The 27,499-nt window shown below is 40.2% G+C and overlaps 1 protein-coding gene across 9 annotated transcripts in view; it reads left to right on the forward strand.

Moving 5' to 3' along the window:
* ST3GAL3 (ST3 beta-galactoside alpha-2,3-sialyltransferase 3) overlaps positions 1–27,499 on the forward strand; it is a 176,149-nt gene that overhangs the window by 54,416 nt on the left and 94,234 nt on the right. For all 9 annotated transcript variants that reach the window (XM_038183312.2, XM_027462413.3, XM_072041965.1 and 6 more), the window contains one exon: positions 15,791–15,883. In XM_038183312.2, coding sequence (XP_038039240.1) covers positions 15,791–15,883 — 93 coding nt within the window. The remainder of the gene's footprint in view (positions 1–15,790; positions 15,884–27,499) is intronic.

A 27,499-nucleotide genomic window follows, 5' to 3' on the forward strand; every position in this document is an offset into this window, starting at 1 on the left:
GTTACTCCTTTTGTTGTGGTTACAGCAATGTAATGATTCTGTTCACTGGCTCTTTGAGTTCATGGAAGTGGCAAGGAAGCCACGTTTGTTCTCTTTGGAAAGAAAATGTCAGAAATACGTGTGTTCTCTGCGGGAATTTTATGGCTGATACATTCCTTGCTATGGCATTAGGGAGGCTGCAGCGGCCAGAATTCTCACCTGGAAGGGGATGGAAAGTTTTTAAGGTACTGCACACGTCTTGTTGCTCTGAGCTTGTCAGAATGTCACGATGGAAGATGCTTGCTTTCTGCAGCCTGTGCTTAGGCTAGGTCTTCTCTGGAAAGTCTTTTATCTTTTAAAAATGAAGATGGTACCCAGGTAGGGACTGTTAAAGAGCTACAAGATGAATAGAAAGCTGAGGACATCTGCAGGCAGTAAAGTTACTGAATCAGCTGTTTTTCATAGTCCTGAGGAGATTCAGGTCTTGTTTTGACTAGCTTATTGAAAAAGATCTGTTGCAAAAGGAATTTATCTTTGAGTTATGTTTGTACCAACCATAATATTTCCAAAGTTAGAATACCAAAACAAAATATGCCCAAAGTCTGTAAACAGGCTGGTTGCATCAGTTTCTCCCAGGTAAAGCAGTTTCCCAAGCAGCAGAGCTACATACTATTTCTAAAGCTTTAAGAATAAAATCCAACATTTGCTGGTTATGTAGAGAAGTGTATTTATACAAAAAATACGATACAATTCATAGGTCTTAATCCTTTTAGGGGTGAATAGTTCCTGAACAACTTAAGGCCATCAGTCATGTTAGTGACTCAGCCAGTGGATTACTAGGTGCCACCAAGATTTGCAGTTGCTTTCTAACATCTGTGCTTGGCAAAAGGGTTGCGTGCTTTTATTACTATTAAATATTTATATTGTAGTAATTCTTTGAGGCTGGCCAGGTCCTAGAAATGAGTCTCATTCACTACAGATTCTGAGTCATTCTCAGAGCAGAATCTCTATTTGCATGGAGTGAAAGGAGAGTTCTGCAGGAGGATCAGCGTATGGTCATGTAGTTAATTAGAGAGTGTGTCTCAATGCATATTTGGTGAGGCCCAGATTAATGTTGTGTGGTCCTTTTTAGTTTGTCACTTACTAGCAGAAAAGCTCGGTTCAGTTACCATAATGATTACTTGGAGTTACACGTTAGAAGTACAGATTTGCTTGCCTTGTGCACGTCAGAAGCCCCTTTTTTGTGACAGCCAGTGTGGCTTGGGGCGTGTTGCATTGTCTCCCTTATGCTTCTATACTTGCTTTCCTTACCTTGCCTGTGTGCCATTTTACGACATGTGAGATGGAAACTGGCATCTGGTCAAACTGCTACTTCTGCCCTCAATTCAAACTCATCCTTCAAGAGCTATTTTGGAAAATACTTTAGCTGCTGGATCGATGGCATTATGTTTTTAAACAACAGCCAGGTAAAGGCCTGCCTTGGGTAATGGCTATTCTCTTTACCTGCTGCCACAATCAGCTCTAAACCTTCATGGTAGAATCGCAGCTGAATGATGGAGGAGGTGTCCCAGGGTTTGACTTTGTCTGGGGAAAAGCAACTCCCTGATTAAGTCTTGCAACTGTTAGGAGATGTGCTTGAGCTTCCTGCCAGCATTTGGAACTGCTGGAAGTAAAATTCTTCACTTAATAAGAGACTGGTATTATAATGTGTTAATTTGAGAGAGTTTTTTTTGTAGGTAGAATCACAAGCAAGAAAATTACTACTTCTTTCAATCAGAAAAAATGACTGAGATCATTATGGTTGACCACAATAACATAACATGAATGTAATTAATACACTGTGTTTATACAAGATATGGTATACATTCTATATAACATAGTCTTCTAGATAATTGAAATATGGAATACTTTTTCCAGTTTTTCTCTGTGCTTTGGTAGGCATCTTGTTACATGTTATTACAGCTATTTACATGTTTTTCCAATATTATAAATGCGGGGGATGCAACAAAGATTTTTTGAATAATTGTGATAATTTCAAGATTGTCTTTGAAAATAAAAGACAAAAAAAAATGAGTCTCTGTAAAAAATAAAATAAATGGAAAGCCAAAAATAATAACTTCACCCTGCAAGCTCAAAAGAAACTTGATCTAGTCTTTGAAAAGACTGTAAAAATTGAGGGAGTTTGGGGCTAGGGAAACACACAGATTGGATTACTTCTGTTTGTTGAAATTTCTTTCCTTCAGAGCTTTAATAATGAAGAACTGAAATGGAGCCCCTTCCCCTCCTTTTGTTTCTGGGGTAGGAGGTTGCTTTGAAGCTACGTGTGTGTCTATGTGTGGTACTTCGCCATTAAGCACTGTAAAAATAAGCAATCAACGTGTTGGAATGCTGGGCTTTCCTCATGCCTGCTGCTGGGGGACTTCTTTGTGCCCTGTTCCTTCTCCCGCTTGTGTTTCTGTATTTCTGCAGCCCTGGGTGGGGTGGAGGGAAGAGTGAAGTGAGAAGTCACAGGGATGTCCCTTCCTGCCTAGGCAGGAGGGAGTGTGCATCTCGCCATTGCTTTTTCTGAAAGCTTATTTCAAGATTTGATATACTTTGGTATTTGGTATTACTTGGTAAAATCATTGGTATTTTCCTGACACTCAATTATTCATTTCTTCTTCATTTCGTATTTTTCCTTTGACTTTGGAAGAGATTAAGTAGAATATGTCAATCTGCACCAATTCTTTGAGCACTTCAGGTGTTTAAAAATGAGTCCTGTCTATTCACAGTGATTCAGATATTGGGCTGTTTGTTCATCTCATTAAACCTCCCATGTGTGGTTGGGATGCAATTGCTATCTCAGTTCTTTGTTTTGTTCTTCCTAGCTCACTTCATATTTTTTCCCAATTTTGGTATTTTGGAATTCTCATAAAGATTCCTAAAGCGAGTCTTTTATTTAACTTTGGGATTCTTGTGTTAGACGCAACATCAGGAGGTGAAGAAAATAAAGATTGTAGAAGTCAGAATTTCTGGATAATTAGATATAACTGAATCATTACTTGATTTGTTGTATGCAAACAAAGATAAAAAATTGTTTGGTGCTTTTAAAAGGGCCAGTTTCCTGAAGCTGGAAGTAATTATGAATCAAACTATGTGGGAGAAGAATGTAAAGCAAAAAATATGAATGGCTGGGTATTGCTTAGAGCAGCTTTATGCTGTTTGCCCCACTAAGTGCAGTTTCATAAGAAAGAAAAATGTTCCTGGAAAACCAGTTTTACCTACAGGATAAGTGAAAAACAATATTAGTGTGTTTATAGAAAAGGTAGAACAGTGAATACAGGGGGTTTTGTTCTCTTTGGAAAAAAAAAAAAGCTTTTCTCAGCAACAACAATTCAAGCACCAGATACCTAAGTGTATGTGCTTGGGGATTGTTATGTCTGGGCAACATTCTTCTGATTTTGAAAGAGTAGCTGAGGAGTTTTCGGACAGCTAGGGATGACAAATCTTCAAATGCTAGGGGATCTCCATACTACTGGTCTGAAGTTGATATATTATAAATGCAAAAATGCAAACAAACTCTAAACTTTTCAGCCCGTTTTTTTGATTCTGAGCACAATAACAATAGCCAATGTGGATTTCCACAGTAAATAAATTGTAATGCATGTAGTTCAAACTAGCATGCATTTTGTGGTTAGATGGGTTTGATCTTCAGGTGAGCATCTATGAAGGTGTCTACCATGCATGAGTTTGGTTTCTTTCTTGTTATATTCATCTTGGCACTGGGTTTGCACATCTTGTTCTTTCATGATAGACTGCTTGTTATAAAAACTGAGAATCCTACAAAGATTCTCAGTTTTGCTCAGTTCTCTTTTTTTCCTTCCATATCTATAAGGCAGAACACTTTGTACTTCATCAATGCAGTAGCATTAGCCTAACTGAATGTAATTTGTTTTTCAGGGTGAATGTGATTACAGCTAGTAACTTTAAAAATCTGTTTACTGTTGTTTGAGCAAGCATTTTTTGAGCTGTTGCCTTCCCAGAAGGGTAAACTAACTTCAGTATCAAAACCCAATTCAGGAACTTCCTATAAGCGCATAAATTACTGGGAGCCTTCATGTTCCTTTATCATCTTGGGATAAGAGCATGCAAAAAGCCACGCTTCATGTTCTCCCTTCAGAAAACTCTTCTAAAAGTTAGAGATTAGGCCAAGTAAAGAAATTACTTTTGGCCAGCTTCTGCCCTGGTGAACTATTTTTAAATTTATGGTTACTGAATATTCTCCTCCTAAGACCTTCCTGATCTCTGAATATGTTATGGAAATTGAATAAATGCATGTCACTGTGATGGATTGGGCTGTCTAAGCATAGATCATTCCCAGAACTTCAGTTTAAGAGGTTAGAAATGCTGTGTTGAGGCCATTAAGGGAACGTCTCATTCAAATTCTAATTGGTTATAGAGTTTATTGCAAGGACTAGATGTTCTGTGGTATTGTGGGGTTTGATATGGATCTGTGCTAAAACACTGGCATTCATCGCTGTGTTCTTGATATTGGTCTCGAGGAACAATGTGAAAACAAGTGTTTTGTTGCTGCGTGTCCTGAATCAAAGCAGTTGTGGGCTTATCATTAAACTGATGCAGGAGTTGCCTCCATTGGAAACCCCTCAGGCATGTAGGTGGTCACCAGGCACCAGGCTCTCCTGCATCTGTGGGGTTTAATCCCTTCTTGCAGGCCAGCACTGTTCCACCCCTGAAGAACTCTACTTCCCTTTTGTTTGTCCATGGAAATACTTTAAGGAATCCTCATATGCCCTCCCCGAAGAATTGAGTGTATTCCATCAAGGGAACATTACAGTGTTTATCGAGCCTGCCTCTGAAGCATGTCTCTTACTCAGAAAAGCACTCGTGCTGTGGTATCTAGACACGGTTTAGTTGTCAGCTCTTTATTTATCTTTTTGTGTAAGTGGCAGTGAGGAGGTTTTATGAATGGGGTGTATGGGAAGAGACAGCTTACTTTACTCAATCTGCCTCTATATTTGTCTTCTGCATTGCCGTAATGTGACCAGATATGTCAAGGCCGTGCTGTGTTTATGTGCTAAAAATGCCAGAAATAAATGTTAAGAATATATATAGTGACTATGTATATACATGCGTGTGTATAAAAGAATATATATCAAAGCAAGGAAGAGTTTGGTGGAACGAGCTCATACAAATTTCTTGCATGCTGGTGAAGGACAGCAAAGCTAAGATATGCTTTTAACAGCTATGATTATAATATGTTAGGTAAAATAATATTTCATTTATGCTGAAAGAACTCAGGAAGCTCTTGCTGTGCTTGAGGAGAATTGCATAGCAGAAGAAGAGAGGCCGGTATTGAGTGCCACACTGTGAAACAATGATCCTGGGCTTTTTAAAAGGAGGAGAGGTTCAAAGAGCTCTAGGTGTGAGAGACCGAATGGAACCCCATTAAATATAAGCCAAAGGTGCATTATTTGTTCTGTTCCTCGTCTTACAGAAACATGACTTACAAGTCTTACTTAGTAAAAATCTCTTTATTTTGCTGTTGAAAGTTCTTCAAGGTTTGAAGACCTAGGACCAGAGTAAGTTTGGATCAGATTGATCACTTATGTGCTCTTTCTTTAGGAAGCATGACATTGCTGCTAGCATCCTTGACAGATCAGTGCTGGAGAAGTACCCTGAAGGGCCCTGACCCTGACAAGGGCTGGTGGGAGAGCTGGTGTTGTGTGGTGCTCAAGGCACTGGACAAGACACTCTGAAGACTACCTTGCAGCAGGAAGGTTACCCACTCCTGATGTGCCACATGAGGGAGGGAGTCATGAGCTGTTGTTGTTGTAGGATCCTTTTAATGTTATGGGTATTTGAGTTGAGTTGTGAGGCTCAGATGAGGTTTTCTCTAGTTGCTTTTGGGAAACCCAAGCATTAACTTCTGTGGCATGCTGTGTCCTCTCACGTTACACAGAATCACGTGGGATTCTCTCTCAGCTCACAGCAGAAATGAGCACAGGCACAAACACTACTGCTGATAGCCCCAGGTCTGTTTTCAGCAGGGAGAATCAGGACCACAAAGGGAGAGGTAGAAAACTGCCAGAATGTGTAGGGGCTCTTCCTTTCTTTCTTGTCAGTCTTGCGATCTGTTCCAGCTGGTTGATGGAGGAAAAACTGAAAAGCCAAGAAACAAAATGTTTATGATATACATATTGAATGCATTTGGATACTCCGATTATACAGGATTCAAAGCTGTGTTTTATTATCATGGAACTCAGGCTTTTGTGAATTTGTGAAGTGTTGCCTGCTTGAGTTAACGAAGAGAGGAGAGGACCTGTTCCACTGGAAAGTGAAACCTATTTCAGTGCTCAGCCTTGAAGCTTGCCTTAACCTGTACACCAAACATCTTGGGCATATACTTTTTTGGATGTTCTTTTCTGCAGAGCCCTGACCAGCTGCTTCCTCTAGGACTGATCCTTGGTGAAGGCAAGGGTGATACAAGAAGAGGGGAGGTCAGATTAACCAGGCTGTGTGTGGTTCTGAGGCAGACTTCATCCTGTTCTGACTCATTGCAGTTACATGTGGCAGTTGGGGTGCTGGCTGCATTGCCTTTTCAGACAAGCAGCTGCTCTTTGAAGTTTTTTAAAAAAAAAAAAAGTCTGACCAGAAGAGCGTTCATGAGAATAGTGTATGGAGCACAGAGGAGAGGTTTCCATCTGGGTGGCTCTGCAGCTTCTTGTTGTTAACAGTACTGTCTATTCTTAATTATTTACCCTAAAGCAGATTAGATTTTGTTTTACGAGGGCACATTGAGTGCCAGTATCTGCTTCTCCAGGTCAGTGTTACCTTCTGTGTTTCCAGCAAGGCTTCTGGAGGAAACGCTTTCCCAGCAATTTGTAGCTTTCCTCTTCTGAAGACTTCAGCATGGTACCTATTAGATTACTTGGTGTGAGTTCAAATCCATGGCATCTGTCTTTAATATAGGTCAGTGAAGACAGCGTTTTTTGAATTCTTACTACAAAAAGAGGAGTGCAAAAAAAATTCAGGGCCTCATGACTGTACAGCATTTTGTAACACTACTGCTAAACCACATTCCCCAATTGTGAGGTCGTCTGTTCGTGCCATCTAAAGTAATTTATTCACTGACCAACTTTTTTCCTCTCCATTTCAGTCCAGTCTGGGAGAGGAGAGGAAAAAAAAAGTTTTCTTTTTCTTTGGTTAAGAGGAATTGATTCGTTATTCCATCTCAGGCTGTCCAGATCATTCAAAGAAAGGTTTAGAGGGCAACCTTTGTCACCTTTAACTTGCAGAGTCACCTGAGAAAATGAAAAGGGAGAATATTGTGAACTGCTCTAGCTAAAGATTTACTACCAAGAAGCTGAGAGAGATTCTTCCAAGTGGGATTTATTCCCCTGAGGCTTGATCTTTGCCAATTGCCTATGAAAGAGAGGTGCTGCTGCAACGTAAAGGACTGATATCCTGAACTTCCTTTGCGGGGAAAATACAAGTGGGCAGACCTGAGGTTCACCTGCCCCATGTTCTCGGCAGAAGTGTCCAGGGAGGTGGTAAAACACGAGTGTGAAGCGATCCTTGCTCCCGTGTTGCTTTTCAGTGTTGCTGCCCCAGAGGCGGAGGTGCTGGCAGACCTGCTGGTGGCTTTGGATCCCAGCGCTGCTTTTGGCTGCACTAATGTGCTGACATAACAAAATCTACTGATCAGATGCATGATACATGACAGTAGGGCTTCCTTTTGTCAGTGAGTGTTTTACTATCTTTAGGTTAGTTTTGGTTGGTGTCCCTAATGCTGACAATATGGGAAGCAGTAAATAATCACTGTTGGTGTTTTCCAGACCATTCTGCTGTGCCAATGTGCTTTCGAACCTGGCTGAGCACTGTAAGTTTTTCTGAAATCAAGTATTCTGTAGACTGCTTGTGTTCTTGGATGAAATAAACTACATTTTTCAGAAGTAAAATTTGGTGATTAAAACCTTAGCTTAACTGATTTTCTCACTTGGCAGTTAAAGCTGCTAACCACCAAAATTTGACATTCAAATCTACTAAACTGTAGCATCCACAGACTTAAAACTGTGATTTCAGCTGTGATGCTTCAGGAATTTTGAGTTAATCACTTTTTCAACTCTAGTCTTCGGGGGAATATCTTTGTTTTCAGAGGTACTGACTCCTGCTCTGGGCAGGGGATTCCTGGATTCTAATTGGGTTGAGTTATTAATTCCCATCCCTTTAGCACTCGTTGGTCTTTCCTGGACCTACACTGCTGGATTCGTTACACTGCAAATAGAAAAACACTGTTCCTGGTCCAAAGAAAGCATTGCCTGCGTGTAGATGTAACAGATGAGGGGCGGTGATGAAGACCAAGGGTTACAGCAATAAAATTATGACATTTCAATCCATCTTCTTACATTCCTTCATTTGGGCAAAAGTGGATGTGATATTTGAGCGTTTTATTTTCCATCAGACTTTTAATTGGCTCACTTTTTATGGCCGTTGTGCAAGCCATGACTTCTGAGAGGTATTTAAATAGAGGACTCTATCAGTTAACTTCCTAAAGTTTTGCAAATTGCATGTTTTAATATTGGGAAGTGTTATCACTTCTGACTACAGGGAGATGGAGGTTCTCCTCTTTAAGCAGTTATTTCAGAAATAAATTAATGTAGGAATCAGTTTGCCTGCTGTAAGAGTTTTCATGACTAAGGGAGTCCTAACACACTCCATCTCCAGATAAGAGACTAACCTCTGGTGTATCTTCTTTGACTCTTATCTGTAAGAGCAGAACGATGATCCTTATTCATCCATCTTCTAGGGATGGAAAACTCTAATTCTGGATATGAAAAGTAGTCCAATAATATACATCCAGGAATTATGTCAATTATCAGCAAGTTCTTTTATACTTAATTTATGAGTTTTTGTCCAAAGTTTAATAAATAATTGAAAAAACAGAACTCTTCTGTTTTTAATTTCATTTTCTATGTTGTTTGTAAACAGCTGTCTTCTCTGTGAATCAAATTTCCATATTTCATGCTTTTTAATGTAGTCTAACAATATTTCAGTTATTTTTCTCCTTTCCGTGTTTCCTTAATTTGAGATTTTGTTTGTGTTTTTAACTGTTTTCTGTACTCATTATCTGTGTTTATTTGAATATAGTTGTTTTCTTCTCTTTTAAAATTTGTAAAACAAACAAAAAACAACAACAACAAAAAAAGGAGATCAGGAAATATCAGGGATTATTACTCAATTCTTGGAGGAGTATGCAGCGTGAGGTCACATACAAAACGTGCCATGGACTTTTCTTGGATTTTTACCTGCATCCTTCATCTCCAGTTTTATAAACTTACCATTTAGTTTCTATATTTCCTGGTTGGAAAAAAAAAATCCTTTCTAGCCTGACCATTTCTGATTCTTTGTCTGCAAGGATCCTAACTTTTTTTTTTAGGAGTTGATGAAGGATTATTAATTGTGGAGATCCAGGCTGAGTTGCTGGCTGCTCTGAACTATAAGAGATGGTACAATGATACAGACCTTTCTGAAACAGAAATCACTTAGGGCCGTGTTTCTAAAGATGTTTATGTATTTAGCGCTGTTGAGACTAAGCTGAGATTGCTTCTTTTGCCTAGTGATCTAATTCCAGGATGGGAATGTCTTTTTTTCCTTAGTATGTCAAAGACCTGGAGTGGAATTCAGTAAGGAAGTAGGATCCTCGAGCCTTTTAGATGATGGAAACCTTGTCTGTTTGTTGTTTTGTTTTTTGCAAAGGTGGCATTTCACAAAGGGTGAACAACATTGCCAGTTCTGTTTGTGTCGTTACCCTTCAGTGTCCCTCTGCCTGGTGGGTATTTCCCAAAGGCAGCATTGACATTGGGTCTTGCTGTCATTTAAGGCTATGGAGGCGGGCCGTGGGTTTTGGTGGAATGCCTTTAAAACTTTGTTTTCCTGAGCCAGTTTAATGTAACCTAATCTTCTTCAGCTGGTGTTCTTGAATAGTCCAATTAAATAAATAAATGAACGCGTTGATTATCTTTGCTGTTAAGAAATTAATTTCACGATAAACCGCAATTCTTGGTACAGAAACAGAACAGGACATTTTTTTTAGCGTGCATCATATCTTTTTTAGAAAGAGGGATTTGAACCATCTCCCTTCCTATTCAGTCACACAATCTCCTTGAAGAACTTGCTTACATACTGAAGTAACATTTGAAAATATTTATATCTGTTTAGCTGGCTATAGTGTGATAGATGCATTTCCTGTCTCTTTCAGTGTAAGCATTCTGCTTTTCCTCTTCTATCTCCTCATTCCTTTTTTTTTTGTTTGTTTAGTTTTTCCTCAGCTGGACTAGAAAAACAGCAAGTGTCACATGATCTGTCCATGTAATCCTTTGAACCGAAGTTTGGAAACTTCTAAGGCAGCTACAGTCAGAGCTCCTTAAATTTGTCTCAGTTTTCCAAACCAAGCTGTGCTCCTGCTGGATGTGGCAGGAGGGATGTTCTCCAGCTCACCTTCTTTCCATGTCTGGCTCTCAAGGAGATGCCACCTGTCAAGATAACGTGGTGATTGTGGCTCTACTTAAATGTTCAAACACATTTTTCTGTCCCTTGCTGTTACTGGTGCATGGGAATCAATGCATTAAGCCTGCTTCTTGTCTGACTCGGTGGCGATAATGGAAGGAGGGTGCAAGAGCTGCATCGTCAGAGCAGCTGAAGGTGTCCTCCTTGGCCTTTAAGTGAACTGGTAATACTTGCTGGCAATCTAAACTGAAGAGGAGAATTGATGGGACACTTACTTTCTCATCTGTCTAATAAAAATCCTTGCCAGTTGTCAAGAGAAGATTGGTTTATGGTTTTGTTTTGGGGATTTTCCACCTCGAATGGGATTTGTTGCTTCAGAAGCCTCAGATATTATGAAAAAGCATATTGAGACCTGGAAGCTGTCTACTGCTGAGACTGTAAACAATGTATAAAGCAAATAACATTTGAAGATATGTAACTCTGATATTAATTAAAATCTAAACAATTGCATACCCCAGCCACTCAGGCTATGTATCCATTAGTGTCTTGGTTTGGGGCAGTCCCGTAATTTTGAAGCAAATCCCGTATTTGCATCTTACTGTGCATGCTGACTGTGTTCACAGGCTGCTGTTGTGAAATGTAGCTCTGAACAGATTTGGGGGAAGTAAACTGAAAGCTTTATTCCAGGACCCTACCACAACCCTATCAAATATTTAATGTGGATATAAGGGTCTACAAATATACTTTTGGCCAACAGTGAGCCATGTACGTGATGGATGGTTGTATCTGACCCAGGGAACCCAGCTGGAAATCCTATCTGAAGTAAAATGCCCTGAATCTTGTGTAATGTAGATATGGGAGTCTCAGCATTAACTGTTTTGATCTAATGATCTCCCCTTTTTATGCCAATTCACCTTCTTATATTACCTCATTATTACTTCATAATAACCACTGTTATATGTGCCTTTCATCTCGTTCTGGTGATGTCTCCTATTCATTCTTCAGGTATCATGATGTACGCTTTGTAGAGCTGTTCTATGGGTATAAGAATGAAATTACATTGGATGAAAGAGAGAGAAACCTCAAGGCAAAGGGCTAGCACGTTTCTGAAGAACTCCTTTTCCTTGTTTTAGACATGTACCAGTGCATATGTTCTGTGTGCAAGAGTAACCAGTCCTCAAAGATGATCTCAAATAAATGAACTTTTTCAATTTTTACAATTCACAATTTAAAATTCATGCAGAAGGCCAAGAGGCAAAATGTGTCTCCTAAACTAGATTCTGAATATTTAATTATGTGAGCTTAGTTGTGCAATTCTTTTTTTAGTGGTCCAAACACTGAGTTTTTAATACTTCCTTTTTTAAATGAACTTAAATTCTAGTCCCGTGAGGATGACATGCTGTCCCTGGTCAAGGCATGATGAAGGAATTAACCATGGTGACACTTTCATGTTTGAGATTAAAAGATGACACGCATCTGCCAAAGTCATGCAGAAGGAAAAATCTTGTTTCTTTTTCTAATCCTCTGAAAGCAGCTGGATTTTTAACTTATCCAAATTGTGAAATTTTGTGAAGATTGATGGCTACATAACAGCGTAGAGAAGCACAGAAAATCTTAAGGAGGAATTCAGGATGTGTACTGGTCTCATAGGAGAAAAGTTAAGAGAGAAAAAAAAAGCAAGAGTGCAGTTTCTTTTCACTGGAAATCAGCCAGTTGCTTTCCTTTAACTTCATCCTCATGCAGGCACTTGTTTAAAAATCGCAGATGTTTACAGTTACTGACTATGAATTGTTTCCTTCATTCATTCTTGAGCAATGTAGTTTCTTACTGTTTTACTTTCCCCTGCACAAAGTCTGAGTAAGGATCCACAGTAAGGAACCACTTTCACCCCCTGTTTTTGCTGTAACTAGCAGCGTGAGAATCCAGAGTTGAAACTGATGTGCTTGGACTTAGAAGATGCAGAGAAGATTTACACCTTGGTTCTGTAACTGCCACGATAGCCCTGGCCAGCTTACCCCAGTAACCTCCTGTGTCATCAGGATCTCCTTTGATTCCATGCACAGTAGCAGAGCTAGTGAGATGAGGCTGTTCACTAGTAAAGCACTAAGAAAGTAACATAGTTTGGTTTGGTGCACAGTCCTTGACCCATCCCCTGCAAGGAGAAATCAGGGTTCTAAAACAAAAATTGAGCCAATGCTCTTGAACGCTGTGCACCCTGTTCTGCTAATTTGTGAGGCTTCTTTTGCAGAATGTACTCCTAGTAATACTATTTCTTCTATTGGGAAATAAGAAATGTAATCACTAAAGTAGCAACAGATGCAGCAGTGTAATAGGTACACAGTGTAATAGGTACAGTGTCATCAAATATGAAATAGGTGCTTATTCATACATTTTAGTTCTGAATACTAGTTTCGTTACAGAGCTGTGTACCTATTAACAAACACTGATTTGTTTGATGTGTAGTTCTCTACCTTACACCTCCAGCATTAGCCTCCCAGTATAGGACACTTCATGCAAGATGTTTTGCAGACTAATTTGTGGAAGAGCAATCTCTGAGATCAATGAATCTGCAGGGGGAAAAAAAAACACACAACCACAAGACAAGTTTATACATCTAAAATAATGTCAGCTTGGATGGCTTTTCGAGGTAGTAGAAGGGTAGACATCAAGGCTGTATGCAGCCTTACTCTAACCATTTAACTTTGAGTTGTATGCTAATACAGGGTTATTGTTACGAGCATGTTGGCAATGACAGCGTGGCCTCAACATATAATCTGAAGAAATCAAACAAAATGTGTCCCTAGATGGATTTAAAATACAGAGTGCCCATTTCTAGTTTTCTGTAGCCTGCTGGCTTAATAAGTGGCTAGAAGAAAGGAGATGAACAAACGTTGAGTGATACGAGATGGCAGCTACAATTGGCTTACGAGAATTGTTCTGCCTCTGGCAGTCTGGCTCATGAACTTCATCACATCCAAGAAATGTCAGCAGCTCTGCCCCTCGGGCTCCAGCAGCTCCGAGTATCTTTGTGGGTTTTGTAACTGACAGCTCCAGCATCAGTATGCTGCGCTGACCGGCCCTTCTGTGCGAAGCAAATGCACGAGGTTGTCAGCCCTCTGTTCTTTTGCAGAAACGCCATGATGGGCATCTGAGTGACATTTTAATTTGATAATGAAAGCGCTATTAAATCAGAAAAGAGAAAAATGCCTGTGCTTGTGGCACAAGATATTCTGTGTGACCACTGAGGTCATTTGAGCAAAGCCTGCCATTCAAATGGTTATACAAGTTTGCCAGCAATGACTCACTACCATGGTGGCTACAGATAAATTCCGGTTGCTTTGTGCTTGTTTTTGAAGATTTTGGTATTAGGGAGCTCTGTATTTTTCCCTAAGCCAGAAAAATCCAGTAATGCTTATATTTGTTTGATAAAGATTAAAATTTCCCCCCCTTCTTCACACCTGAAATGCTGGCATGCTGCAGCAAGCAGTGAGCTATACACCACTTCGTCCCTTTGGACTGTGTTAGAAGGGAATATATTTTAGCACCATTAAAACGTTCTGTTTTGTCAACAACAGACCTTTCCTTCCTTGTGTCTATTTATAAAGAGATCTTGACTGGAGTCCAAACACAAATCATTCAGTGCAAGTCCTAGATAAGGAATTGTGATAGTAAAAGATCAAATGTTTTTATCAAAATTGTGGGAAAACTGTGGCAGAATCAGAGTTGGGCCGATGTTACCTTAACTTTCTTCACATGGTTTTTATCTACAAATGTCTTAACAAATGAAATACTTACAGTAACTTTTCATTTTATCTAGATTACGTCCTTTTTCAGGTGTCGAAGACTTGGACTGTTTCCACTGAATAAAACTATACTTTTTAAGAACCATTGATTTAGGAAATTTTGTAGAATATGTACCTAATTTTAAAATGAACTTTGCATCTCCTGATCATCCAGTTGGAGCTGGCTGTGATCTCCTGGGAAGTGGTCCCAGTACCAGTGCAAGGGGAGTTACTGCAGGTTCAGCACAGAACTGCTGACATTCAAATACAGAACATCCCTGGTTGGGGTTTTATTTGTAGCACTGCTCATGATCCCTCCAGGATCCCATTTTCAGTTCAGGGGTTCAGCGTATCACTCACTAGAAATGCCCTGAATCCATGCCATTACCTCCAGCAGCAGTTTGCAACCCAACTGATGTTGGTGATGCATAGAAAAGGAAACACTGTTGTGATAATATTGGGCTCTTCAAAATGATTTTTGTGGATCTATTTTGAGGATCTGTACTGGTGTCTTCATTTGACTGTAGTTATTAACCTGTAGGAAAAAACAAAACAAAAAAAAAAAGCACAAAACACTTTGTTACATGCCTACTGCTATCAAAATAGTGCTGTACATACAGAATTATTGATCTGCCCTCAGTAGTAGTTAACGCTTGCAACCTCCACTGATTATTGAATGCGTAACTGTAAATGCTTTTTTGTGGTGGGAGTATTAATAATTCTCATGCTGTGACCGACAATAAGATGTATAATGTTATCTCAAAAGCCTAAGCGAGTTAACCTTTGCTATGTTTTCTGTGAAATGGTGAATATAAAAATTCTGCAGGTGGTAAATGGGAACACGAGCAAAATTAAATGGTACTTTTCCAGGTCACTCAGTAGGTCTATGGTAAAAATACGGACTTAAGTATCTTTCCTTGAGTTGCTAAATGCTAAACAGATGTTGTTTCTGTACTAAAGTTAAGTGGAAGAAAATATATATATCTGAATTTGGCCCTGGAATTGCTAGCCAAACTCAGTTATTAGACACATCTCAACAGAACAGCAGCAATGTTGTCTGTCCCAAATGCTGAATGCATCCCTTGATGATAGCCTGTCAAAACTGCTCAGCAATTTGTTTCAAATGTTTGAAAGGTATCTTACAAATAGTACTTCTATATAATTCTAACTTTGATCGTACTCTAGAAAAATAGCCAAAGCAAACTGCTGGTTATGCTTTCTCCCTTTTGAAAAGCTGAAGTCTAAAAATGTGTCTTAAAATGTTTTTTCCATAAGCTTTACCTTCCTAGGTATGAAAATGTTTCAAAAAAAATAGTGGTTTACTGGTATTTCACCTATCTTTAACTCTCTCCTTTGTTGTTTGTTCCCCTGTGTGCTATATTGCAACAAATAAATACCCTTCTGTGTTGGCCATTATTCCTTGTAGCTGTTATTGAGAAAAGTTGTAAGAAAAAAATGACTTGGATGATTGCAAAAGCCAGTTCATAGCAGGAGAGTCCTGACTCTGCCCTTATTTTTTACAGGCCTCCGGAATTGGCATCAAGGTATGCAAATTTCTCTGAGGGAGTGTGCAAGCCTGGTTATGCATCAGCACTCATGACTGTCATCTTCCCAAAGTAAGTAATTACTTTACCTTTTTTTTTTTTTCCCCAAGTAAATACATCTTGGTTCACAGGCTAGTTATCTCCATTTAAAGGTTTCAGCTGTCTGAGAAGTTGGTAACAATGTGATGGATTATTTCTATGGATAAACTAATTACTGCAAAAATACTCATCTCGTTTTCATTTTAAATTTGGCTTCAAGAAGAGGGTTTCTTTGCCTGCTAAAACCCAAAATTCTATTTTTCTCCCTCGGTAGCTACTTACAGATTACTGTTAGTCACCTTCTCACAAGCAGCTAACTGTGTTAAACTAATGTCATGTAAAGAGGGAGTACCTTTTCTCTAGTCTAACTAGGTGTTTGTTTTCTTGTTCATGCATTGAAAAATTATAGCTCTACAGACATCATCTTGCTGGGGTTTCGTGTTCAGTTGCTTCTCCTAAATCTTATTAAGGTCTGCAGTTTTTTTCTAGGATGTCCTTCAATTCCTTATTAATAGCATTCAATGTCAGAATTATCATTTTTTTATGTAGGATTGGTGTAAGGATGGCTGACCTGTAGTTCTGCCAAGAATTCTCTTCTGAAACTTCTCTCATATTCAAAAAACTATACAAAGCTAACAGTACCAAGCCAGGTATCATAATTTATTTGGAACTCTTAAATGTAAATCATCTTGCCTGCATGATTTCTTTTATTTTAGCTTATGTTTTCAGTTGCTTATGTCATTAGTAAAAAACATGATCTCTCAAGGTGACATTTTTCAGGCTTGGTCTTTTCCATAGAATGTTGGGGGTTTTTGTTTTGGTTTTGTTTTGTTTTATTTGGATAAAGTTGGTTTGGCTGTTTTCAAGCATGAATAAAATGAATAAATGTTTTCCCATTCTAAAGGTTCCTGACTTTTTAGTGCAATTTAAAATGTAAATATGCAAAATATGATGCAAATAGTTGAGATAGAATAAATATTTTTCAGAGGATGTAACTCTTCTTAGTAAGTGCTTCTTTAATGGTGAAAATGTGACTTCTGACTTTACCAAGCATGAGTATGCACTAGATAGATTAAAGAGCAATGCCCTAGAGATTTCAAAATGTGGTTGCTGGTAAGGAAAGCCTGAATGGAGTTATTTCCACAAGATTATTTCCTCAGTCAATCGGTTCTCATTCTCGCAGTGCTTAATGTCGCCATTAATAATCCAAACTGGAAAAAATCCTAGGGTTAAGTGTGCAGATGATACGTTTATTGGAGAGTACTCAATAAATGGTTGGGTACTTCTAGAGAACAATCTGGATTGCCTGATTTTTTTAAGTGGCCACAGTCCAATGAAATATATTTTAAGACATCCAAATATGAAACAAGACATCTGGGAGGAACAAATGCAGATTGTACCTTTAAGATAGAAAAACTTCTTGGAAGCAGACAGAGAAAAAGCTTCATGTAGTCTCAGCAAAGTGTCATAGCTGAAATGCTGTTCTGGGGTCACGTGGACATGCGTAAGATGAGAAATTTTGCTTGTCTTTCACACTGATTAACCAAAAACAAACAAAAAGACCCACGCAACCCAAATCTTCCCGAGCACTGTGTCCAGTTTCAGTGGTGAAAGTCTGAGATGGGAGGGGAAAGAAGAGGCTGAAGGAAAGCCACAAAAACAAACAAGGACTGGCTTAAACAGTAAAGTAAACAAGGCTCCTTAGAAATAAGTCATGTTTCTGCAGCAGGAGACATATCCAAATGAGGAGAATAGGAAAGAGCATTAACTTTGGCAAGTTAAATATACACCGTAGTAAGGTAGGCCAAAAAAATGTTGAGGAACAACTTTAGAAAGGCATGAAAAATAATAAAACTTTTTGTCTAACTGTCAAAAGTGGAAAGCCTGCCAGAGATGCTGATGGGCTGATAGATGATCATAATACTACATGTGCGCTAATGGAAGGTAAAGCCACAGCAGAGAAGTTATTTGCATTGCTATTCACTGCAGAGTGGTTCCCATGTGGAGACCTCCTTTGTGGGGAGCTAACTGGGGGAAGCTGTCAGGAGGGTGACATTTTGGAGCAAAGCAGCACAATGAATTGCTAGGAAAAGTTCTCACTTTGTGAAGAACTCGGCGATGAAGTTGCTGAGTTACACACGGTTGTGTATAATCATTGCTTAAATTGGCCTTAGAGGGGAAGAATGAAAAGCAGTAAACGTGTCAGGCTTTTAAAGAGGGGCTCACGGAGTGTTTGGGAAACTGGAAACTATTCGAGAGCCTGGTTTCTATATCAGGCACCTTGGTAGAAACTATAAAAAAACGAATAGAGTTGGTGTTAACAAGGATAAAGGCGATAATAGAGAGGAGTCAAGTTGTCTTCTGTAGCAGGAAGTCTGGGCTTGTAAATGTGCTCATGTCGTGTGAATGACTGGATGAGCATTTGGTGAAGGTGATTTAACTAACACAACGTGTCTGGATTTCTTTTTTAAAAAACAAAACACCTCTTGGGGTTTCCAAGACTGTTAGGAGATTGAACTGGTGTAACCCTGTAGTGATTAGGTAGTGACTTGGTGTGGTGGTTTTACTCAGGTGGGCAGCCAAGCTCCACCACAACCGCTCTCTCACTCCCCCTCTCCTCAGAAGGAGGGGGAGAAAATACAACACAGAGAACTCGAGGTTTGAGATGAGAAAGGTTTAATTAAAGGGAAAGGGAATGGGAAGGTAACGACGGGAAATGGTATGGAAAAAAAAAAGAGAAGGTTGGACATACAGCAATGTCACTCAGAGCCCTCTGCAGAACGTGTGCTGGGATCTGTGGTGTTCCAAGAGCTTGTAAAATATCTGGAACGGGGGATGAATTATAAACACTGACACATTTTTCCAGGTTGCAAGACCAAAAGCTGACTGAGGAATGTCAGAGGGACCTGACAGCACAAAGTGATGGGACAAGGGAAGAGCAGGCCAGGTTCAGTTCTGAGAGATGACAGGCAGTGTTTATTGAGAAGGTTGATCTTATGGCATATACCCAGTGATGTACTCAGTTATGCCTTGCAAATTGGGAAAGAGAAATTGGAATTCCTGTGGATGGTTCTGTGACTTCTTGACTGACCAGTGGTGGCTACAAGAGGGAACATATCAAAAGAGAAATGTAGAAAAAAATAGAATGCTATCCCACTGTGTCTCATGCCTTATACCTACCTCTGTGTTCAACAGTGGATGTGATTCTCTTCAACTAATTTTGAAACAGATCCAGAAGAACTCAATATATATGGTGGTAATAAAGAATAAACAAGAACTCAGAGCTATTTCCGTGCTCAGGAAGATTGAATGGACTTAGACTTTGCAGTTTGAGGTAGAGAAATCAGAGGGCAGAAGAGATTGATAACTGTGTGTAAAGAAGTGGAAATGAAAATTTAGTGTACCAGGTTTAAAATAAATGAAGGGAAATTTTCAGGGGAGTTTTAGGTTGGATCTTAGGAAGAACTTCTTTACCGAAAGGGTTGTTAGACATTGGAACAGGCTGCCCAGGGAAGTGGTGGAGTCACCATCCCTGGAAGTCTTCAAAAGACGTTTAGATGTAGAGCTTAGGGATATGGTTTAGTGGGGACTGTTAGCGTTAGGTCAGAGGTTGGACTCGATGATCTTGAGGTCTCTTCCAACCTAGAAATTCTGTGATTCTGTGAAATAATATTTCATGCTATTTGCAGTTATTTTTTTCCTGAGGATGAGTTTCATAGATGACAAAAGATATACAAAAAAAAACAAAACAAAACAAAACAAAAAACTGACAATCAAGTTCTATTGACTTGGTTTTTGGTGGTTTTTTTTTTGTTGTTGTTTTTGTGTGTGTTTTGTTTGTTTGTTTGTTTTGTTTTTAGTGTGGCTTAAAGACAGGTGGGCATAGCTTCATAGAAACAAATTGCAGTCTGACTCAGGACATCCCTTGCCCACCAAGAGGAGTGGATGCAGGATCTCAGTGTTGCATCTCCGTTAGGAGCTGGCCAGCTGGGCTGCCTCTGGTGCTCACTGCAGCGGGAGGAGTTCTGCTGCGAGACCTTGGTTATCTCATTTTTCACGTTCCGGAATGATCTGATTCTGCCTCTTAAAAGCCGACTAACAGTAGACAGTGACTCAAAGTGCCTGCAGTAAGGTTGCTGGTTTCTCAAAGAAACAAAGAAAATGGCAAGCGGCTTTGGTAAAATCATATCAGTAGGGCTTTGTTCAGTGAATTTGACTATTTTTAGTAGATCTGAGGTCACCTACGAGTCTGGAGTTAATGCTGTGACCTTTGTGTGGAAGGCACTAACTTGTGTTTGTGTTAGCACTGCAGTCTCCTGCCTGTCTGGCCTTGCTGTGGAAATGATGCTGCCTGTATACAGTTATTTCTTTTTCTATGCCATGTTCTTTATTGAATGAGAAAAAAGACCTCTGCCCACAGTTTGTGGCTGCCGTGCCAGCCTGGGACAGTTCAGCTACTGACGATTTTCCAACCACAGACTCTTGTAAGCTGGCTGCTAACACCAGAAATTCGAGGAGTTGGTAAATACAGAGGTCATGCAGCCTGCAGACTCATGAATTGCTGTTTGTAAGAGAATATGGGGAAGAAATATTAAAGAGAGAGTGTCTGAAAGGACTTCAGGTTATGGGGGAAGAGAAAGTCTGATATATAAAGAAATTACAGGTGTTGTCACCAAAATAGTGAATTTATGTAAGACTACTTCTTAGTGCCAAGCATATGGTTATAAACAGCTCTTTCTAGTGACTTGGTGCTAATAAAAATAATCTTATATACATGAATTATAAACTCCTTTAAGTCAGCTCATAAACAAAATGAATTTCACTTACTTGGCTATTTTGCTGTAAACTTTCTACTGATTAGCAATTGACAGTTCACATTCACAAAATTCGCATTTTTCTTTTTTAGAGTTCATTTTAAATACAGCAGCCCACTCTCCACTCTGAGGAAAGCCAGCTCTCACGTAATCTCTTGTGGCTTTATATTTTCATGCTGAATCGTTGCTTTGTACATGAAGTTCAAAATGTTTTAAACTTTCATAGCAATGGGGAATGCATGACGTGGGTTTACTCCAGATAAAGACGTTTCAGTGACTTTCTCTCGTCATTTGTCTTTATTTTTCTGATGCTTAGGTCTCCCTTGATGTTATAGGTCTTGACTCCTGTGCTTTCCTCCACTTACACAGGCCAGGTGTGTTATAGCCAGCACAGCTCCAGAGTGCCTTTCTCCATCACGTACAGAGACTCCCGTACTTTTGATATCTGAGCTCAGCAAAATTTTCTTTGCCGTTGCTGTACTGCAGATATAGCATATGCTTTTATTCTTAAGAACATGTTTTGTTTTGTTTTGTTTTGTTCCTAATGAGCATAATTCTGATAAGGCTTGGAGTTTCAGGTAGAACTGGAGCTTTAGCAAGGACTTCATTGTGGATTGGGATGATTTCAAGATGTGATTCCCTCGTCCCAAACACTTCCCATATCTCCTTCTTGGAACCTGTGCTGCTTATAATAAGCACACAGGGATACCTTTCCAATTTATGCTTTCCTGCTTTGTTACTTAGATATTCAGGGAAGAAAAAAAAACACAACAGCATGGGCTTGTGCTCAAGTGACAGGGCAGGAGCTCCATGCTCAGAGGCTGCCAGGAAGGTGACTGCTGTTCCCTTTTTGATTAACTATTTAAGAAGTGCAGAGGAAGCCAAAGGATGGCAGCTTCATGTGGTTCTGGAGAGCTCACTGAAGAACCAGACTGGGTAATTAGTTTACCACTGAGAATTGCTAGGGAATTGCTATTTTAAAGTGTTCCCTGACTGCAGCACGACCTGCCTTCTGTGTAGATTGTGATCTCTTTGGGTGCAGTGGGTAGTACTACTCTTCTATATATATATATAAAATATATATTTATATGTGTATATATTTAATTTTTTTTCAATGCATAGGGGCATGTTGATGGAGGTATGTTTTCTCCTGGTAAGTGCTGAACACCCTACGCTTCCCTCGGTTCCTTAGTGACCTCCACTCTCAGGAGCTCAGGACTCCAGGACAGGAGGATTGGGAGGTGGTGGCGGTGCCCAGGGGCGCTGAGCAGTCAGCGTTTCGCACCTCTCCAGCCCGTGTCCTGCTACGCGCCTGCCTCCTGACTCTCCTGAGCCGGAGCATGCCACGTGCCTGCCTTCGCCCCCTTGCTCTGTGTTTTGTAAAAACCCCGGCTAAACAAGCGTGCGAGCCAAAGCATGCACATGGCGTGGTGCTCATCAAAGCGCCTCTGATGTCGAGGAGGCACCTCGCCTCCCCACCCAGGTCCCCGTGGCTTTTCCCGTAACACATCCTCGTCTGCCGCAACGCCCTCGTTGCACTGCTTTTACCCTTCTCCTTGTGATGAAATACTGCCTTTTTTTCCCTGTACATTTCGATCTCTCACTTTTTTTACCTCTACGTTTTGTGTGTTGCGTATTATATCCAGTTTGAAGACACAGAGGGTGATTTTTTAAAACATACATTAACGTAGATTTTGAGTGACAGAATTGGGTCAGGGGATACACCAGGTCGTAATGTATGTTCCTTTGCTAATTCCTGTGTTTGTTTTATTGCCAAGCACTCATTTGAGAGGCTCAAATCTCTCATACTTCTGCTTAAAGGTGAAAAGTATGTTATCTCACCAAATGTGCCGTCTCAGCTGACTGTGCTTTAGTGAACGTGCAGCACGGTCTTTTAGAAGATGTTTGCTTTTAATGTTCAAGCTAGGATTGTTGTCTGAGCTGTTGTAGCTATTTATAACCATGGAAATGGGATTGTCCTTCACAATGCACCGGCTGCTTCAGTCGGTTCCACCTGCACAGGCTTCAGGAGGAGGCAGGCATTAACTGGCAGCATTTGATAACTGATGTGCAGGGTGTTGAAAACTGGAACAGGTGATAAGCAAAGCTGAGGTTAGAGAGTGTGGTCAGATAACTCATTTCTCTTTGATACTTTTCTTTGATTCCCTGCATTCATTGTTGTTGTAGAGAGCAACGATTGTAAAGCCAGAGATGAGCAGACGAGGCTGTGCAAACAGAACTTGAGCGCTAGCTCCGAAATTCATTGCCCTGAGATCCAGGTGGTGTTCTGCGTACCCTGTCTTGGCTTTGTTAGCTTAAGGAGTTCATGCTGTCTGTCCCTTGTGCTGCTCCCCTACCTGAGCTAGCATAAACACCTGCAGACAGTGCAATAAACTGGATAAGTAAAATAATCCCCATGTCCGAACGTTAGTTTTCCCTCCCCCATCCATCGACTCCTTTTGCGCAAGCTTATTTTTAATCCAGATGAGTTCACTGATCCCGTTTATGGAATTACCAAATCACTGTACAAGCCCAGCCAAGGGTGCAGCATGGGTACGCCGAGCTGAGATGATGGGACTACAAAAACCCCTTCAGCCACCTGGGCAGGAAGCAGGTGTCTGGTTTCACCTTCGGTTCGTGCAGGGTGTTTGTGTTAATTCCATGTTGACTGTTCTCATTTTCAAAAAATGTGCAGAGTACATGCAATTCCTATGTGCTCATCATGACGGTAGATTCCATGCAAGGTCTATTTTTGGAGCTGAAATCTTTCATGCTTAACCTCTCTCAAGATTAATAATAATAATAAATGTGTGCAAGTCCATGTGATGTGCAGGCTTCATGCCCAAGAAGTTTGTCTTCAGGATCCTTTCCATGACTTCTGAATTAAATGAGATTGTTAGGTGAAAGCTCTGATATGGGCATGTAGACCTTGGGGTGTGTGTGCCTTTTCTTTTTTCCTTTGGAAGAGGTGTAAGAGCATCTTTGTTCTCACCTCGGTATGAGTACACACTGAATCTTATGCCAGAGTGGGAACAGGATTTTTTTCTCTTCTGCCCCTCCTCCCCCAAATACTATAGTTATTTTGAAATTCTGAAGTTTAACCAAAACAAACAAACAAAAAAACGATGGGTGGGGGGGTGATTACAGCTTTGCAGATGTACAAATAAATAACTGTATTTGTGTGAACATGCATGATTGTAATTGGAGCAATAAATTTAACGCGTGCCCCCAAATGAGCATATTTTATTGTGCATGTGTTTGGGCTCTGTTGCTGTGGCCCATCTGCTCCAAAGCTATACTAATAAGAATATTCAGCTTTCAGGAAAAATCCTGCAGCAAAGCTTGTTCGAGGATCTGAGTGCATTTACGTCTATTTCAATGCTTTCTTCTCTTCTCAATGATCGATATAGTGCCTTTAGTTCAGAGAAATTTTATGTAAAATATATTAACAGTATATGATTAAAATGAAAATATCAGCATGAAAGTTGAATTCTGTATGTAGTATTGCCATGTTGTGCTGTTGGTTTTGTGTGTTGTTTGTGTTGTTTTTTGTTTTTTGTTTTTTTTTATATGTATGCATGCCTTGCCTTCTTTTCTTTTACTCATAAATCCCTTTAGAAAAGCTTTTTGAGTGTTTTTCATGTCATTAAAATTCTGATGTTTGCCTTCTGAAGGTTCATCATTATTGGTCCACCCTGTCATCTTCCCTGAGCCTCAGGAAGTGTCCTGGTGTCTTTGAGGCTCTGCACATCACCAGTGGTTTTTCCTTGATGTAAAAATTGAGCAGCTTCCCTCAGAGTTTTTCCTGAATTGTGTTGTGGAGTGGATAATAGTTTGTTCTCCCTACTGGTGGTTTTAATCAAGTTCCCTATTTGGGGATAGATTTCAAACCAATTTATTTTCTTCTACCTTTTCCCCCTCCCCTCTTGCTGTCACACTTTGTTCAATTATTGAAATGTTTCAGGAGCATCAGGGCATGCAAATGCTGTCACCCAGCCAATGTACACTGGCTAAGAGTACGGATGAAAAGCAAGCCTAATTTATGCAAGATTATTAGGCTAAATTAGAAAGAGTCTGGGGAGCCCTCCAACTCTACATTAGGCAAATGAAGGTGAAAACTAGAAAGATTAAAAAAAAAAATCTCTTTTGACTGTAGCAATGTGAAAAGTCACTTGAGGATGATGTTCAGATCACGTTGTAGAAGCTCCACAGCAGCATAAGTTCTTTAGGTAATTACTTTCTTGGTAATGTAACTCTTTTTTTTTTTCCTGTAATTTTAAGGTAACTATGCAGCAAAATCAAAATCCAAGGATGAATTGCTGAATATTTTAGAAGTAACACTGACTGTTGTAATGTCAGGGAGCACGGTGGCTTGGTGGAGTTCCTGTGGTTTCACGAGGGTTCTTGCTCCCTGCTTCAAGCCAATCCAAATCACTTTCAGTGCTGGAAAGCAAGGCAGATGTATTGCCACATATCATCGCATTTACCCTTCTGATTTGTTATTCTTCCAAGCTTAAACATGATGAAAACCTCAGAATTGCGGATATTTCAAATAACACGTCTTGCACTGTTCTCGTAAAAGAAATAAACCCAAAAGGTGGTCATTTTAGAGGGTTACATGGCTTGCCCTTCCTAAATTAATGTCACACAAATTTTAGCTTGTTTCTGACCTGTTTATCAGCAGTGCCAGCCTCGGTTTGTGCTTACACCACTGCATACATTGGGATACATGTAGAATTGTACTGTTGATAGTGACACCGTGTCATAAACAGATTCTTGAGAAATAAATTAATTTATCTATGAATGAAATGGTTTACACTGAGAGAGAAGACCTGCCCATGAATGAGCAGTTCTGAATATAAACACTTCCTGGGAACGCTACAAGAAAGGTGAAATTGTGTTATAAACCTGACCATAACAAGCAAGGGAAAGGTTCTTGGGCCGTGAGGGCTCTGCCTGTCCTTGTTGGGTCCGTCCCAGGCTGGCTGAGTGCTCTGGACAGCAGCTGTTCCAGTGTGAGGGTCTCCAGCTCCGTTTTGGACAGAAAGGACCAACTTTGGACTGGTCTCAAGGGAGGTTCAAAGCCACACCAGCTGCTTCACCAAGCAGTGAGTTAGGGATGAGCAGCACAGCCTATCTGCTCTGCAAATTTTGTTTATATTTTAAGCATTTGTTTGTAAATGCGTAACCTGATGGCTGGGTGGGTATTTAAAGCTCCAATATCCAGCTCCAGGCAGTCTGAATGTAACCTGTAGCAAAATAGGCAGCTCTTCAGAGCAGGTGGTGGCCGGCTCTTTTTGCTTTTGATTTGTTTCTTAAACATCGTCTGAGGACTTTCGGCATCTGCAGAGGAAGATGTTGGCCTGGGGCTCTGTGAGCACGCAGCCCGTCACTGCTGGACCTGTGGCTGCTGCTCTTGGAGTTGTTAGGAAAAGATGTCCTAAAGGAGGCAGAGTAAGCGTTACAGGTCCCAGTTTAAGCAAAGAGAGCTAAAATAAGAAAACACAAACTTTCTCTGTTTTTCCCTTGTTGGGGATTTTAGGCAGCACGTGTACTGGGCATTTCTCCTCCTTTGGACAGTTCTGATCTCCTGGGTAATAACAACTATTTATGGAACAACAGGATACCAAACAGTTTATAAATGCTAGGCTTGTTTACTTCTGCTCTGTAACTGCTCGTTTCACACAGGGGTTTCCTCGTCTGTCAAGGGTAAAGAAACTTGGCCAAGTAGATGCATCTGCAGAGCAGTAGTTGGCCCATCCTGGCCATGGTGTCTTGGCAAAAGATCCGTCCTGCTCCACCAGCAAAATGTTCTGCCTGGGCTCAGTGGGGAAGGTGTTTTAGCAGGAAAGTAGTAGCCTCATTTCCTAAGAGGAAAGGAGATTTATTTTGGTTTGCTCCTCCCGGGTCAGCAGTGCGATGGAATTGTGTTTGGTGTCTGCTCCTCACGGGGTGTGCAGGGGGGGGGTTGAGGTGCCTGTGTCCTCTGCCTCTTCTCTGAGGAACACATCCTTCGTTCTTTGGTGTTGCGTTATTAGGATTTGCTGTAACTGGGAGGCATCTAAGCCGTGTCCAGACAGGAAATGAGAGGAAGCTGGAGTTAACAGGTGGTGTTCTCCTGTCACGTTAATAGTTCTTAATTTCCTCTGATGGAAACTGAACTAAAACCGTAAGAGCAGAACAGGCCTCCTGGACTACCGAGTTGAAGTCCTCCTCTTGCAGATAACTGCATTCCTAAGCTTTCATGTATTCAGCATAAGAGAAGGGTAAGCTGACCTGGATAATGGAAAACATGTGAATTAAACAATGGAAATGTAACAGGGAAAAGAAAAATTGGTGATAGTGAAATGTGGGTATTTTTGAGTAATTGCTTGTTGCAGACTATGCGGTCCAGAATACTGAGAAACATGCTACTACCAGAGTGCTCTAACATACCAAAATCATTCACTTCAAAATTCAGAGCTGTACCAGTTTTCCAGTGCTGGCTGTTGTGCGTATTTTTTTTCTCCATCTCAGCCACGGCCATACGATGATGAATCGGAGATATTTTGACAGACGCCAGTCAGAGGGATGTTTTTGACAGAGTTTTTGGAATGATTAATGTCACTCTGAGCAGTTGCTTGTGTTTCTGAATGTTTGTTTTCATTCATCTCCTATTTGTTTCACTTTTGCAGCAGTGCCCAGCTTACTGTAATGAGATTCAGGAAGCTGGAATCAGGCTCAATTAGTGAGGCTACTGTAAATATTTTCACTGACAGAACTGTCTTTATTCAGTTAAGATTTCAAAATATTTGAATGTTGGTTTATGATAGACAATTAGAAGATCCAGTAATTC

This window comes from Anas platyrhynchos, chromosome 8 (assembly GCF_047663525.1).
Source record: "Anas platyrhynchos isolate ZD024472 breed Pekin duck chromosome 8, IASCAAS_PekinDuck_T2T, whole genome shotgun sequence".
Lineage (NCBI taxonomy): Eukaryota > Metazoa > Chordata > Aves > Anseriformes > Anatidae > Anas > Anas platyrhynchos.